The sequence below is a fragment of the Perognathus longimembris genome, chromosome 9 (genome assembly GCF_023159225.1).
Source record: "Perognathus longimembris pacificus isolate PPM17 chromosome 9, ASM2315922v1, whole genome shotgun sequence".
Taxonomy (NCBI): domain Eukaryota; kingdom Metazoa; phylum Chordata; class Mammalia; order Rodentia; family Heteromyidae; genus Perognathus; species Perognathus longimembris.
In genome coordinates this window covers 64,855,535-64,871,895 of record NC_063169.1, presented here as the reverse complement: position 1 = coordinate 64,871,895, position 16,361 = coordinate 64,855,535, and the positions used below count along the sequence as shown (strand labels likewise).

The 16,361-nt window shown below is 40.5% G+C and overlaps 2 protein-coding genes and 1 non-coding gene across 8 annotated transcripts in view; 1 reads left to right on the top strand and 2 right to left on the bottom strand.

Moving 5' to 3' along the window:
* Oprm1 (opioid receptor mu 1) overlaps positions 1-16,361 on the bottom strand; it is a 125,988-nt gene that overhangs the window by 12,277 nt on the left and 97,350 nt on the right. The window lies entirely within an intron of this gene.
* Ipcef1 (interaction protein for cytohesin exchange factors 1) overlaps positions 1-16,361 on the top strand; it is a 115,129-nt gene that overhangs the window by 76,840 nt on the left and 21,928 nt on the right. For all 6 annotated transcript variants that reach the window (XM_048354325.1, XM_048354324.1, XM_048354328.1 and 3 more), the window contains 4 exons: positions 5,836-5,909; positions 7,288-7,359; positions 14,559-14,617; positions 15,974-16,062. In XM_048354325.1, coding sequence (XP_048210282.1) covers positions 5,836-5,909; positions 7,288-7,359; positions 14,559-14,617; positions 15,974-16,062 — 294 coding nt within the window. The remainder of the gene's footprint in view (positions 1-5,835; positions 5,910-7,287; positions 7,360-14,558; positions 14,618-15,973; positions 16,063-16,361) is intronic.
* Positions 10,317-10,446, bottom strand: LOC125357802. The gene has a single exon (XR_007212207.1). It is a non-coding gene; the product is annotated as a small nucleolar RNA SNORA33 (small nucleolar RNA).

The following is a 16,361-nucleotide window of genomic DNA, read 5'->3' as shown; positions in this document are numbered from 1 at the left end:
GATTTGGTGCGATGAATTGACACAGTAGCCAAAGGATGATGTGATGCTTCTGGCAGGAGAGAAAGGCTTTTTTTTCTGACATTAGGATACAGAGGGAAGTTTGCAGCTCCCAATGCATAAGTGTCAAGTAGCATTTTTGAATGTGAGGAGTCCTTGAAGGGGAAGGGCGCCGTTCGAGAAAGTTATTTTCGTTGATGGAACAGGCAGCAAGGGATCTAAAAGGTGTAGGAGGAGGGAAAAGAGGAGGAGGAGAAGGAAACTGTCATTTCCTCAGGATTTGCCCACTGCCATTGTCATTTTCTGAGGCATATATTTTTTTGCAAGTCAAATAAGCAAGGACCGTTTTTTGACACAATTGTCTGTGACTTTGAGTACAGCTTGAATGTCTCCAGAATAATGGAAAATATGACTCAGCTTTAAGGGAAGACTTGCTGGGCAAATGTTGAGGTTGCTTCCTTGAGATTTATTTGAGATGCTATTTGAAGGAATCTCAACCATTTCAGTTATGGAAAGGAGTCTTCCTGAAGATACTTTTAAAATTTATCTTTGACATAGGTTCATCTGAAGTGGATACAAATGTTCATAAAAGTATCTGTAATATACGATATATTTTTAATATTTGATTTTTTGTATTATGGTCACTTGAGATGGGCTTCTTATACTGAAAATAAATTGCTTAGACTCATCAAGACACAAATTGGGTATCTCTAATGCAGCTCTATGGGAATATTATTTTTGTCTTAGTTTTATTTTTGGTAATGTAGAGGGCTAGGAACTTCGAAAGGATGAAATTGTTGAATTAGGGTTTTATCATAAGGGTTTTCTCCTAAGGCACTTAGCTTTACCCAAGAGCAATTAGGAAGCATACAGTGTTAATTAGAGAAAGCTCATGATGTAAAGGTTTACTGTGCCTATGGTCTGGATAGATAGAGAGAATTTGTTTTAAATGAAAATAGGTCAGGGGCCATTTTCAGCAACTCAAGAGAAAGTGGTGATATAAAGATGGTGGTAGACAATAGATGAGTGAAGAATCTGTGATACATGAAACAATGATGGATGCATTTAATTGCATTCATCCTGATAAGGAGCTTATTTATAACAAAATACCAGAACCTTAATTATTTTAGTGAACGAGAATGCTTATTTAGCTCAGAATGCTGGAACTCCGGAACATGACACTTGTGTCTGTGTGGCTCCATGTGCTGCTCAATTCATGGCAAGAGCTGGAAGGGAAATGGTTAGGGGAGAAAAGGGCCAAGCACCTGGGGCTCCTTCCCTCTGTAACAGCCCAGACTCAGAGCCAACTGTCTGTTCCCGAGAGAATGAGAATCCACTCTCAAGAATGACACGGACCTCTCTGAATGACCTACTTTCCTTTCAAAGGTTTCCATACTGCCACATTGCACACTGAGCCTTGTCATGAATCTTGGTGAAGGTAAAGAATATCCCTACTATAGCTGGGTGACTCCTAGGTCTCCTATTCTGGGCATCTGGGGAGAAAGATATTGTCACAGATGCAGAGCACACAGGAGAAGGCGGAGCAGGCATGCCACAGAATAAGAGTGTGACTTCAGGTTTGGATGATGTCTCCTGAAGGAAGCCAGGAATGACCCAATGTGAATAGGTAAAGGAGGCTGCTCGAAATCTGGAGGTCCAGGGCTGAACCCCAGTTGCGTGTGTACAGTTATGCTGCATGAAGCCATGGGAGTCTGTCAGCACCCATTAAAGTCCTGCTGTGAAATGTACACGGCTGGACAGATGCTGGGGAACTGTGATGTGTAAGAAACAGGCAGGAGATGAGGCATGACAAAGAGGAGTAGTGAGCAGCCCTTGGAAAAGCCAAGCTGTGAGGTCACTGTAGTAGGGAGGGGCGTGTGCTGGTGATCATTCCTGGAGTTCAAGCAAGGAAAGTCTGGAAAGGGTGGATGGGATTCACTGGGACTTGTAGTGTCTTTGCTTGATCTACAACAGTGGGAAGAGAAGTGAGTGGAGGAGGAGGTAGAAACAAATGGTGAGTATAAATGGCATCCTTTTTTGTCGTTGTTTTTGCAGGTCCTGGGGCTTGAATTTGGGGCCTGGGCTCTGTCTGGTGAGCCTCTCTCTGCTCACAGCTAGTGCTCTACTACTTGAGCCACAGTGTCCCTTCTGGCTTTTTCTGAGTAGTTCGTTAGAGATAAGAAGTCTCACAGATTTTCCTGTGTGGGCTGGCTGTGAAGTTCAATCCTCAAATTTCAGCTTCCTGCGTAGCTGAGATTTCAGGGGTGAGACACGCTGCCTAGCAAGACTCGTCCTTTCTACATAAGCTAGGAGGTTTTCGCATACAAATACCTTTGTCCAACTTTGATTTTGTTTTAATTGAGATGGAAATCTTTTTTTTTTCTTTTTTGTTGGTCCAGGATCCTCAGATCTCAGCCTCCTGGGTAGCTAGGATTACCAGTGTGAGCCACTGGCACCTGGCAAGAAGGAAATCATTTCACACAAGAGAAACCATTTAAAACAAATGGTTCAATGGCAATTCAGTATAGTCACAGAGTTATGCAACCACTTCCTCTGTTCCTAGTATATTTTTAACTCAATATTGTTATTATTTTTAAGTAGTTGCACAAAGGAATTGCCATGCAGCAAACCATTTTATAAGTACACTGCATCTTGAGCAATGTCCCCCCTCTCCTTACTCTCTTCCATCTCTCCCAATTCCTCCCCTTCCCTGCCTTGATGTTCTTAATTCCATAGGATGTGCGTTAAATATCATGACTGCATCCTCCCAGTCACCTCTTCTCTTTATTCCTCTACCCCTCCGGTGGGCCTCCTCTCTATACTTCAAGTGCCAATTTCCTGGTATTCATTATCTTGGACTATGAGTTAGTTTTTCTAAGGAATTACACCATCTGAATTCCCCTCTACAAAATACCAAACTCGAGTTAATACATTTGTGTGCAATTGCATAGAATCTGGTATGTGTTTACTTGTACATACATAAATTAGTTTTATTTCCAGCATATTTTTATCATCCCCAAAGGAAAGACCAGATCCGTTGGGCAGCCGATGTCTAATTTTCATTTCCCCAGTGTGTGGAAACTCTCTGTGTGTTCTGTCTTTAGAAATACATAACATTGGGGCTGGGGATATGGCCTGGTGGCAAGAGTGCTTGCCTTGTATACATGAGGCCCTGGGTTCAATTCCCCAGCACCACATATACAGAAAATGGCCAGAAGGGGCGCTGTGGCTCAAGTGGCAGAGTGCTAAAAGAAGCCAGGGACAGTGCTCAGGTCCTGAGCCCAGGTCCCAGGACTGTCAAAAAAAAAAAAAGAAAAAAAAAGAAATACATAACATTAAACCTTTTGTGTCTGATTTCATTTACTTAATTTTTTAAAGTTTATTATCTAGCATGTACAAACACTTCATTAATTCATTCATTATTTATTTAATTTTTGGATATAGGCTGTGGATATACCACAGTTTTCTTGTTCACCTCTATGGATGCATATTTGGCTATAGGGAATGGTACTGGTGTGACCATTGCTATGCATGCACTTACTTGAGTATCTGTTTTCCTTTCCTCTGGGAACACTTCTAGATGTGGAACCCAATAGATCCTAAAACTATATGTAGTGCAAATGGACAACCCACAGGAAATATTATATTGGCTCAAAAGGCTACAATATTTGACAAGAACTGTACTCATTTCCTTACTCTTGTAACTGTAACCCTTCTATATATCACCTTTCAATAAAAGACATTTTTTTTTTGCCAGTACTGGTGCTTGAACTCAGGGCCTGAGCACTGTCCCTGACTTCTTTTTGCTGAAGGCTAGCATTCTGCCACTTGAGCCACAGCGCCACTTCTTAAAAGACGTTGTTGACTTATACATTTGGGTTATTTCAGTAGTTTACATTCTCTTTGATGTAGGATTGATGAGGAAGTTACTGAGTAGTAGATAATTATCCCACCAAGAAATAAGTCACACAGTATACACACATGTGTATGTGTATTTTTTAAGGAGAGACACTCCAATTGGGATTGACTTCTTCTAAAATCAGGGCCTTACAGATAAAGAATTGGATAGACTGTATCACATGGAGGGCTGAAGGTGGAAACAGGGTTGCCAATGTCACAGTTTATGTTTTTGAAGGAAAGAAAGCAAGTTCCTCTGTCCTTGGGCAATGAGAGCATGTGATGGTGAAAAAATGAAATAGTAGCACCCATTGCCACTAATTTAATAGCTAGTTTGCATGTAAAATGAAATCTACTTTTATCTACTCCTAATAACCACTGACTCTTTTATGTGTAGTCTTTGGGATTATGTTTCCAATGTGGCGAAAAAGCGATTTGTGCTCATGGATGACAACCGAGCTTCCTTATAGATCCCATGAACTGTATCATAAATGGTAGATTCATAGCTTCATAGAGAGGTGGGCACTGGTTGCAATCCTTATGGAATTTTGGGTGATCTAAAGCAACATTCATTCTGTATTCTTTTTTTTTTTTGGCCAGTCCTGGGCCTTGGACTCAGGGCCTGAGCACTGTCCCTGGCTTCCTTTTGCTCAAGGCTAGCACTCTGCCACTTGAGCCACAGCGCCACTTCTGGCCGTTTTCCATATATGTGGTACTGGGGAATTGAACCCAGGGCTTCATGTATAGGAGGCAGGCTCTCTTGCCACTAGGCCATATTCCCAGCCCTCATTCTGTATTCTTAACAGTGTCATTTTCTGCCCAAGTCTTTCCTCTACGAGAATGAGCTATGGAACTAAAATTTTTATAAGATGTAATTCTGTGGTATAATTTCTCAAACTGCCTACAGACTTGGACCAAGAGATAATTTTCATTGAATGTCTATTAAGTGTTTTGTTTATTTGGACTCATTTAAGTCACATAAACCACTAGAAGAAAGACACTGAGCTTGGGTAAATTATACAGGATTATAGATATTTGCATACAGTGAGACGAAAGGAGGCTACTCTTAGGAGAGAAACAAAAAGGCACAATGCCTACATGTATCGTCATATTTATATAAAATTATATATATGAAAACAGACTCCAAGATATAGAAGCAAGAGGTATCTCTTTAATTTTTTTTGATGATTCTGTCTTCTTTTTGTATGGTATACTCAAGTATATATCATCAGGAGGTAGGGGGAGGATATAGAACTCAAGGGAGAAAGGGTGAAAAAGTGCAGCAATGGAGCTCACTGCACCCAGATGAAAGTGAACTATACAGCTCATGGGTAGAGATGGGATGGAGGGACTGGGAGAGATTGAGGGAACAGAAGACACTGTATGAAAAGAAGTGTATGTACCTACTACCTGATTCATGTACTTGTTATCCCTCTGTATATCACCTTTATAATAATAATAAAGTAAATTAATAAAAAAAAGAAATGATAGAAGTAGATCCATGAGAGGAAGGAAGGGCTGCTAACCCTAAAGTCAGGGCTCCGTCCACCTCATGAGGATGCTCATGAGGTTTTGAAGTCCTTGGCTTGTGGCTAGCAGAGTGGCCTAGCACCAGAGGCACCCTCTGAGTTCAGCAGGAGGCAGGATTCTGATGGGTTGGCTTTGTGGGTTTCCAGAAGACCAGGATTGAGAGGGGGCAGAGCCTGCCACCACAGGTGGACCTTTCCTAAGCTGTGTCACATCACTCTCATGGAAAGATTTGGTGATTTACCAAGAGAATATTTATTTTTCTCACCAATGATGTATTAGCCAGTGCTGATTTAGAGAAGTGTGTGATGTGATCTCATTTTATTACTTACCTCGATCGTGTGTCAATGGTCTCAGTCAGTCAGTCACAGGGTTGGTACATTTATTCCCATCTGTGGTTTGTGTTTGTTTCAGGCAGAGAAAGCGGATGGATTTGTCAATCTGTCTGATTTCTGCGTGGAAAGAGCATCTGAGTGCAAGAAAAAGCAGTAAGTTGTCTTTTACCTTTCACAAAGCTCCGAGTCTGATTACTCTTCATCCGTAAGGTTTATCTGAGAGTGGGGCAATGTAGAAAGGAGTGGAGAAAATGCTCAGTGCTGGAGAGGTCTGAGTGTTGCTGGTTAGCACCTTAAGCCCTCATACACACCTTTAGTTCTGAACTTTCTGGAATGGCATTCTGTGGGGCAGAACCCTCATGAAGCTTTGGCACAATCTGTCCTTGATGATTGTATCTGGGGTGAAGGAAAGGACAGTGGCCCCGCCCAGCATGGTGTGTTGGGGGGGGGGGGAAGATCTGGATATCAGGGTTTAAACACTGTGAAGAGAACCAGTCTTTAAGCAGACTCACCAGACACAGCTGTGAGAGAGCCCAGTTTACCTTAGTTCATCATGACACTGTGAACAGCTCTAAGTCTTAAGTTTGGGATTATATTTGGATAGAGTTTAAGGCCAAAGGACTTGAGAACTGGCAATCTCCAGCTTATTGTTCTATCTATGGAGGAAGAGCCTAGAACATCTGTGCACAGCCCCAGAGGTCAATAGAGAGCTGGCGCTGCACTTGAGGCCCCAAATCTCCCTGTCAACAGCTCTTCCTGTGAGACTGTTTGGCTGCGTTTTGTCTTCATGCCCTCCGTCACCTTTGTCTTATTCTGTCTTCCAGCCTTAACATCTTTTACCAGCTTTCTCAGAAAAGGACACTTCCCTATTGTCATTTGTGACTGGTTAATTGTTTTCCAGTAAGAACAATTATGCTGATAATAGCTTTAAATTTTTTTGTCCCTCTAGTATAGTAGCATGGCCTGTGTTGATTCTGTGGTTTTGTCCTGCGGGACTTCTGGTGTAAATGGTAAAGTGGAAACACTTTCCGGTCTGTTATTTTTAATGCTTTGCATTTTCCCTTTAAACTAAAATCCACTTTAGATTTTTCTTTACCCAAATGGAGTGCCTTAGACATGGCTCTGTTGAGTTGTTGCAGGGTAGAAGCTCCATGCCTCATTGCTTTCCTATAGTAAAATTCTGTTAGTGAATTTGATTATTTTGCTTGATGGGATTGATCTGAGTATTTTGAAAAGATGTCTTAATGAAGCTAAATTCTAGATGATTGTATCTTTGAAGTAAAACAATTAGGCTGATACATTTTTAATGCAAACTATTGAATAGCGGTGACTATGTCTTGATGTGCTACATTGACCCTTACTTTCCTTATATGAAATAAAAACCATAGATATTTAATGTGATAGTTATTTTTGTAAGTTTATAAAGAAAGCAGACAAGCTTGCAATGTTTATATTTGACTGATATACTATCAGGCCCACTGTGATGGTTATGTGCTTTAATTTTTGTGTTTTCATGCCTTTCTCCCTATAGTGCATTTAAGATCAACCATCCTCAGATCAAGACATTTTACTTTGCAGCTGAGAATTTACAGGAAATGAATGTGTAAGTAGAGGAAAATGACAAATTCAATACTTCTGAGAGCGAATTTACTTTGGTTGGGTATGGGACTTTTAAGCCAATTCCTGTTAAATTACTGTCTTATTTATCTCTGCCACTTTAGTGATTCCTTTCTGGAGTTGTTATAAAGACTGAACTCAGTACTGGCCCTCTTCTGAGCATCTCCAGTTAGGTTTGGTTTTCTGGTTTAGGTTTTAGTCTCAAGGATCTTTTGGTTCCACCTGAATGGCATTGAAAAAGAAAATGGGCCTCCCAGCTGTAGGGTGACCACACATCTGTATTTACAGTCAAAACACAGCCAGCAGTGTCATTGTCCCAGGGCGGACCCTCTGTAATATCCTGAAGCTCACTGTACACCTACCTCATGTTCTAGCAATAGGATAATCACCCCCAACTCAAAAAAAAAAAAAGAAAAAAGAAAGGAAGGAAGGAAGAAGAGATGTTCTGTCCCCTGAAGTCTAAAATACTTTTTTTTAAAGTTTTTATTATAAAACTGATGTACAGAGAGGTTACAGTTTCATACGTTAGGCATTGGATACATTTCTTGTACTGTTTGTTACCTTGCCCCTCATACCCCCCTCTCCCCTCCCCCTTTCCCCCCCTGCGGTGTTCAGTTCACTTACACCAAACAGTTTTGCAAGTATTGCTTTTGTTGTTGTTTCTCTTATTTTACCCTTTGTCTCTCAATTTTGGTATTCCCTTTGAATTTCCTAATTCTAATACCAGTACACACTGTTTCCCATACACTCAGATAAGATTACAGAGATAGTGTAAATACAATCACAAGAAGGTGATACACGAACATCATCAATAGTAGAAACTACAGATACATATGGGATGTTGAAAGTAGTTACAACGGTGATATAACAATCATTCCCATAAAATGGAGTTCATTTCACTTAGCATCATCTTATGTGTTCATAAGGGCATAGCTATTGGGCTCTTGTGATCCTCTGCTGTGACTTGCTTAAACCTGTGCTAATTATTCCCAATAAGTGAGACCATAGAGTCCATGTTTCTTTGGGTCTGGCTCACTAAAATACTTATTTTTGCAGCTCCCTCCTGTAGGCTGTGGGAGGCAGTTTCCATTTCATATCTGTGTATCTGTGTACACGTTTAATTGCTGGTCTTGAGAAGACCGTTCTGAGCCAGGTTCTCCCCTAGAATCCTAGCTACTCAGGAGGCTTCGAGTGGGAGGATCAAGGTGTGAGGCCAGTCCAGGTCTGGAAAAGAAAAGACTTCTTCCTTCCTTCTCTGGTATTTGAAGAAGAACACAAATCCTCATAGCTATTATAGACACATCTTAAGGTTCTTCTGTTGAGTGGGAAGTAGATAAACTCATTGTAAGGAGTTTTTTTCCTTGTGGATTGGTGTCACAAGGAGAAGGATTTGAAAGCTCTGTGGAGCTGATAGTTCACAGGTTTGGTGGTCTCTCCACTCCCACGTGCAGGGCTCAGCGTGTGCTGTGTGATTGTCACGTGCCGTCCAGAGCACATGGAAAACGCTCTCACTCAGAGCGCATTCAACTTGCAAGTTACATCCCTCGTGTCTTTCCTTTCCTGCTTGAAGTCCACGCACTATGCCTACTGCTTCCCCTCTGGGGTAGACTATGGCGTGTCACAATGGCTGTTCTTCGAGAGCGGCTATATGTGATTGGCATCATCGGGGGGCCCTAGTTAGAATTCCCAGTGTCTCTTTTTCCCTTCACACAACCGGTTAAAGCTTGTCGTTTATGGAATGTCTCCTGTGTGTGCCACTGCAGCAGATGCCAGGCGATAGCAGTAAACATTCCTGTATCCACCCATCCACCTACACAATACTCCTCCGCCGAGGCAGACTATGTTGAAATTTGCCTTAGTTATTTGGACACGATAATTCATTTCCTTGCTTATCTGCCCTTCATCATTTTTCTTTGTCTTCTTGCTTTAGAAAATTAAAGAAAATGGAAGCTGCCTTTCATCACACACACACACACACACGTGCACGCACACATTCTTTTTCCCTGGGCAGCCCCATATAGCTAGAAGCATTTTACCTAACTCTTTTCCACCACACCTCCCCACCTGCCTCTACCACACCCCTACAGAGGAGGGCAGAGGCCTCACAGAAAGTTGGGAAACCGTGGACGGTTAGACACACAATGCAAGGAAGGAATAGACAATGGAATCTAAACGATTCCAATTTACTCATGCAGAGAGAAGCTGCTTTTTCCCTATTTCTGATTTTAGCATTTCCTCCATTGGTCTTTTCAAGCATCTGACAAAAACTTAAGAACAGAGACACAAAAGGATCAAAAGGATCAGATTTTTAAAACTTCATAACACTCCTTTTTTTTTTGTCTGTCACGGAGCTTGAACTCTGGGCCTGGGCACTGTCCCTGAGCTCTTCAGCTCAAGGCTAGTGTTCTACCACTTGAGCCACAGAGCCACTTTTGGTTTTCTAGTGGTTAATTGGAGATAAGAGTCTCGTGGGCTTTCTTGCCCTGGTGGCTTTGAACCCTGATGCTCAGATCTGCCAAATTCAGTATTTATCTTCAGGTGTTATATTCTCCAGTGGTGGATTCTTATGTCATGACAGATTGTATTATATGGGTATTGGCTATATATATATGATTTATACTGTACCCTATTGGATTTCAATCACTATTTGCCACATCAAGGTCAAGAACTTATTATCTGTCTATGCTCTGATGAGGTGGTAATTTACTTGAAATTCTGTGCTTATTTTTCCCACTTGAAAACAAGACATAGATTAAGCTTTGGACTTGAAGTGCCTGGACTCCTGTTTTGCCATCTCTCCGGTGACATTTATGATTTAAAGCAGCCATTTGTTTTCTTAAGAAAAAGTTACATGTAATTTATTAACATTTTGAGGAGTCATTTTAGTTCTTAGCATTATTTATTTTAGTGAGGTCTTACAAAAATGCTTCCCAATATTAGCATTTTTGTAGCCATTCTCATGGTCGTTAATGACTTTGATCATCTTTAAGGCTCATGTCATAGCACGACTATTGACAGTTTTGTCTAAATCTCTGCACAGCGTACTTAGGTCTGCAGACTCTCTGGCTGGCCTTTAAACACCATTTTAATCATCACTTTAAAAATGGCTTCTCTGGGCTGGGGATATGGCCTAGTGGCAAGAGTACCTGCCTTGTATACATGAGGCCCTGGGTTCAGTTCCCCAGCACCACATATACAGAAAATGGCCAGAGGTGGCTCTGTGGCTCAAGTGGCAGAGTGCTAGCCTTGAGCAAAAAGAAGCCAGGGACAGTGCTCAGGCCGAGTCCAAGCCCCAGGACTGGCCAAAAAAAAAAAAAATGGCTTCTCTGGCCCCTCATGGATATATGGCCATTTTGTAGTGCTTGAACATCTCAGTATTTTTTCTATTAATGTTTCTGTTTCTGAATTTTATTATGCTGGTAGTTCAAAATCTGATATATGGAAGTATGTGCTTGCCAGCCCCCATTTTATTATCCTGAAGAGATTTTTTTTCCCCCAGTGGTAGAATTCTTTCTCAGACAATATTATGCAGATTGGACATAGAGATTTGTTTTGCATTAATGCCCAGATGTCTTTCTGTCTTATGATGAACCTGGCTAAACCAGTGCATGGTGCTGGGGAGTGACTTGGTGAGGTGTAAGAGGAAGAGGTAGGGATGTGGCCTCCAAGTGATGGGTTCTTTCTGGGCTTCCATCTCCTTGGCTAACTGCTTTTCTGGATGGTGACATTTCCCCCATGGACGTTGGATGGAAACATAATTATGTTTAGAAGAAACTTTGCATGTTACGCATGGATCCTCAATGTACAGACATGGGATAAGTAATAAGGGTGATGGAGGAGTTGGTTTCTAAGCAGAGATGGAGGTTGCTGCTTTTTACTCAGACAGTATTTGTGGGAAGAACAGTCTTGTTTTATACATCCATTTCCAAACACTTGTGCATCTCCAACACACACATTCACATTAAATTATTATACAACAAACTCCCAGGAAACATCTGCCATTTTCCTTCATGTAAATATGTCTTTGTATGCATCTATCTACTTAGCCACAAATAGAAGTTTATGTATTGCCATAAGGTTTGAAATTTTCTTAAGTGAGATGATGCTCTAAGAGGTAGATTCTAGAAAGAAAATTTCCAATGGAAGTCTAAACAGGTGTGCTTTATCCCAGCAAGAAACTAGTGGTGGCAAGAAAAAGGGTCTCGATTTGAGGTAAGGATTGAAAAGATTTTTTTTCTTTTTTTTTTTTAAAGTATAGTGCCTGATATATATATATATATTTTTTTAAATTAATTTTTGTTGACAAGGTATTGTGCAAAAGGGGTACAGTTACATAATAAGGCAGTGAGTACATTTCTTGTGATATCATACACCTTTGTTTTCTTTCTCTTCCCTAGATCAGGTAGGCATATATACAATACCCAGTGTACCAAAATCATATACAGTAGCCACATGGCGTACGCCAAAGGAAATTCACCTAGAACTTTAAATATAACGTCAACAATAGAGTTAGAATAGAATTAAGAAAAGATTTTTAATTGTCAAAACTCTTTGACTTTGCTATATTTTCATGTCTCTAGAAAGGATCTTTGAGGGCTGGGGATATGGCCTAGTGGCAAGAGAGCTTGCCTCGTATACATGAGGCCCTGGGTTCAATTCCCCAGCACCACATATACAGAAAATGGCCAGAAGTGGCGCTGTGGCTCAAGTGGCAGAGTGCTAGCCTTGAGCAAAAAGGAATCCAGGGACAGTGCTCAGGCCCTGAGTTCAAGGCCCAGGACTGGCCAAAAAAAAAAAGAAAGGATCTTTGAGCTGCTGGTACCCTTGATTCAAAACTATATATTTTTTGTCTTTGCTTTAAAACTGCCTAAATCACGTTTAAATGGTTTTTCAAATGGGAACTCGTACAAGTATGGCACCACATATAAGCTAAACACTGCTAGTATGTTCTTAAAGGGGACTGATGAAATGTATTCTTTTGCTTGGTCACATTTTTAAAATGTAGTTTTAAGTGTTTCTTTCAGTTAAGTAATACATAAAACATTCTTCTAGAAATGAGATAGTACAAAAGAAAAAGTGAGAGACTTCCCCAACTCTTTCCACCTAACTCAACTTCTCCTGTGGGGCTAACCACTTCTGAGAGTATGTTGTAGGTCTTGGCCGATGCTTCTCTACATGCAGATATGCATCATTGTACGGTGTATTAGAGCAGGCTAATCTTATTGCTCTAAATTTGTTCCTTAAAATAAACAGTATGTTAGAAGTCCTCAAGTCATTGAAACATTTCTCCACATCATTTTATTAGCTTTCTTATAATACGGTGTTAATGGAACCCACGTAACAATGTAATTACCCATTTCCTAACTGATGGATATTATCTCCTGTCTTTTCTTTCTGCTGTTGTAATCCTTGTTAACAGTTAACCATTTCCAAAATTGTGTATTTTTGTAGAATAGCTATTGAGCAAAGAGCATGGAATTTTAATTTTGAATAATATCCAATTCCTTGCTCAAAATTGGCTATGTAGATTTTTTTTATGGTGAAGTCAGCAATTGGATGAGAAGGTTCATTACTTCCCATTTTCCCCTTAGTAGTCAATGATATTTTTATTCTCTAACAATCTTTGCCAATCTACTGATTGGCAGAAATTTTTCCTGTGTTTAGATAAGGATTCTCCAAAGTACTGTGATTTTTTTTTCTGTTGTTCCTTTGTTCTGCCTGCTATTCTATTGGGTTGAGACGAGCATTTTCTGTTTCCTATGGCACAATTTCAGCCCTGGTACTGGTCTAGTCTTAATTGGCAATTAGAGAACTCAGGTTTATTGTGGTGATGAAGGCAACTTATTAAAAGATGTCATACTCATCTTTTTTTTGTGGAAATTTCTGCTTTATTTTTAAGGGCAAATTTATTATATTTTGTTCTCTCAAAAACCATGAGCACAGCAAAACCATGGTTAGCTGAAATTTGGGTAAGAATTTCTAAAGGGTTCACAATTGTAAATTTGGAAATGTAGAATGTTTATGAATGATATGTTAGGATGGTATGGATATAACCTGCTAAATAAATAACTTGTGATGCATTACATGACTAGAGGAAATGAAAAGTATAAATGAATTGATAAATGGTAAGTCTATATTTGCTGACAGGCAATTATTGAATACTCTGTTTTTTCAAAGGAAAAAATGAATACACAATATGGAGTATTTAAAAATACAAAAAAAATCCTAGAAATAAGTAGGAAAGAGTTCACCTAGATGTTGACTGCCTCAAAGCAACATTTTTCTATCAGGACAAGATTATATAAGTAGAAATCTATGAGAATGACACATTTTGTTTCCTATCTTTGAAAAAATTGTTTTCAGATGTGTTTCTGACTAAAAGGTTGAGAAGAAACTACAGTGGCTTGAAATTATAAGCCATGTTTGCGTTTCCTAAGGCTTACCTAATTCTATTTTTGGTTTCGGTATTTAATTGGAAATGATTCCCCAGTTTAGAAATATCTGTTAAACTCTAGTTCTAGATCTTCTGCTGATTGATACAAGAGTCTTTCTGGTACAAAAATGGATGGTCTCTGAAATATATTAACATTATTAAGAATGATGTCTCTATATATATTTAATGGTCAAGTGATTAAATCTGATTATATATATATATATATATATATTTTTTTTTTTTTTTTTTTTTTTTTGGCCAGTCCTGGGCCTTGGACTCAGGGCCTGAGCACTGTCCCTGGCTTCTTCCCGCTCAAGGCTAGCACTCTGCCACCTGAGCCACAGCGCCCCTTCTGGCCATTTTCCATATATGTGGTGCTGAACCTAGAGCTTCATGTGTAGGAGGCAAGCACTCTTGCCACTAGGCCATATTCCCAGCCCCTGATAATAAATATTTTGATGACTTCAATAACTTCCTGACGCATGGTCACATAAAAAAGATGGTTGTTCACATATATAGAATATTTGATTTAGCTTTCCAGTTAAGTTATATAGGACAATGGTCTTCCTCACTTATAAAGCATACCTCAAGTAAATATGGTAGCAAAGTACTATAAAGCCAGAGTCCCAAAAGCTTATACTCTTTGTGGAAATATTTATACTAGCAGGGGAATTAAGACTTAATTTCAAGATCAAGTCTGACATGGGGTCTGATCTCAGTGGTCAAACATCCACTTTCTATTTGAATCCTAGGTGGCTAAATAAGCTTGGACTAGCTGTAATCCACCAAGAAACCACTACAAAGGACGAAGGTATGTTTTATTATTTCATATTTCTGAAAATTTTAACATGAATGATTTTTTTTTAAAAAGGTGGAATAAGGGGAAAATTTAAAGTCGGATATCGTCTGATCCTGATGAAACCGGGTTTGGCATTTTACATGACTTGAACTGTAGAAACCAACATATTCCTACAGACTTATCAACATGAACTGGGGCCTCCTGTCAGCCCCTCCCCCCCTTACAGAGATGTGTGCATTTCACCCACACAGGAGAAGCTGGGGGCTTCACTGATACCTCAAATAAATGCCACTGCAAATGGCTGATTACTTACAGAATTCGTACACTCATAGGGATGACCTTGTCATAAGCTAGTCAGACGATTTTCATCTCACTTTTTCCTCTCTGATGGTTTCCAATGTTTCCACCCTGGTGTGCTGAAACGAATTTCCCTCAAGTTGTAGGAGGAATCAGAAGGTCACTTTGGGGCGCACACCGTATCTTCAGTGCAAGCCATGGCTTTCAGTGTTCAGAAGCTACCGGATTCTCCTTCTGCCCAGTGACGCCATGACTCCTTAAAGTGTGAGAACAGCAAGGCTGTAGGCACTAGGGCCACGTAGCAGAAGCCACTGTGGATAAACTCAGACCACAAGAGACGTGGGGATTCGAAGAACTGAGTAACACCTGCTAATAAGAAAATTGTATCAACTTAATCTGAACACTGAACTGTGAAAGGTTGATTTAAAACAAGGCGGTGTCATACCATAGTGTGAAATTAGTTTCCTAATCATCTTTTTTGGTCCTCGTCTCAATAAAATAACTACTCATTGGGTATAGATTGAGGGAGGGGAGGGCCAAGCCAAAAATGTTATTCCAGGATTGACAAATTCTCTGCTTTCTCTTCTGTTAGCCCTCCGGGTCCCCCAGGTACCTGGCTCAGTCTGGCACTCCTGACTTTTTTGTACACCATGGATTGTGCAGACTCAGTGTCTCAGCTCATTGTAGTTTGAACACGACTACTACTGATTTTCTTCACCCTTTATTTAGCACATGCCTCAAGTCTTTAGGAATTACTTCCCTTCAGCTCCAATAGGCCCTCTTCCAGTTTGTTGGATCTTGTTTGGGGTCATCAACCCTGTGGGGCTACTTTTATCTTCCTGCTATTTAATTCCTTGGCAACACTGTGCTTCACTACTATTTAGGTGCCAGGAATGCACAGTAGAATACCTACTCACACACAAAATAGAATGCACAACTCTGACTCTTTGTGTCTTGGAAACTGGGTTGGAAATTGCAGGAGCTGGAGGGAGGAAAACCTTGGCTGGTGTGTTCTGGAATAACTGATGGTGTTCCCATGCTAAGCCTTTCCTTTTTCCTCCTTGACTGTAGAATGCTACAGCGAGAGCGAGCAGGAAGATGCTGAGCTGACTGGGGAGTCGCCCCCACCCCCTTACGCTTCCCAGACGTCGTCGCCTGTGGTATGTTCGGGACATGCGTGGGTCGCGTGGATCAGCGATCACCTGGGGCGATGTGGCTCCTTCCAAGCAGACAGGAACTGCCTTCATTTAATCGCGTTTCAGATGACGCTGAGTTATGTTTTAGATGAATCCAAGTTGCTCTTTTGGGGACCAGGCAAAGAAATAAATAAATACAAGTCAGAAAGATGGGGAGCCAAGAGTGGGACTAGTTCATGAATGTTCTAGATGGGATGATGTCCTTTGATTCACGAGGGAGACGTCTGAATTTCATTCTAAGCCTTAGTGGTTTAGGTTAGCAT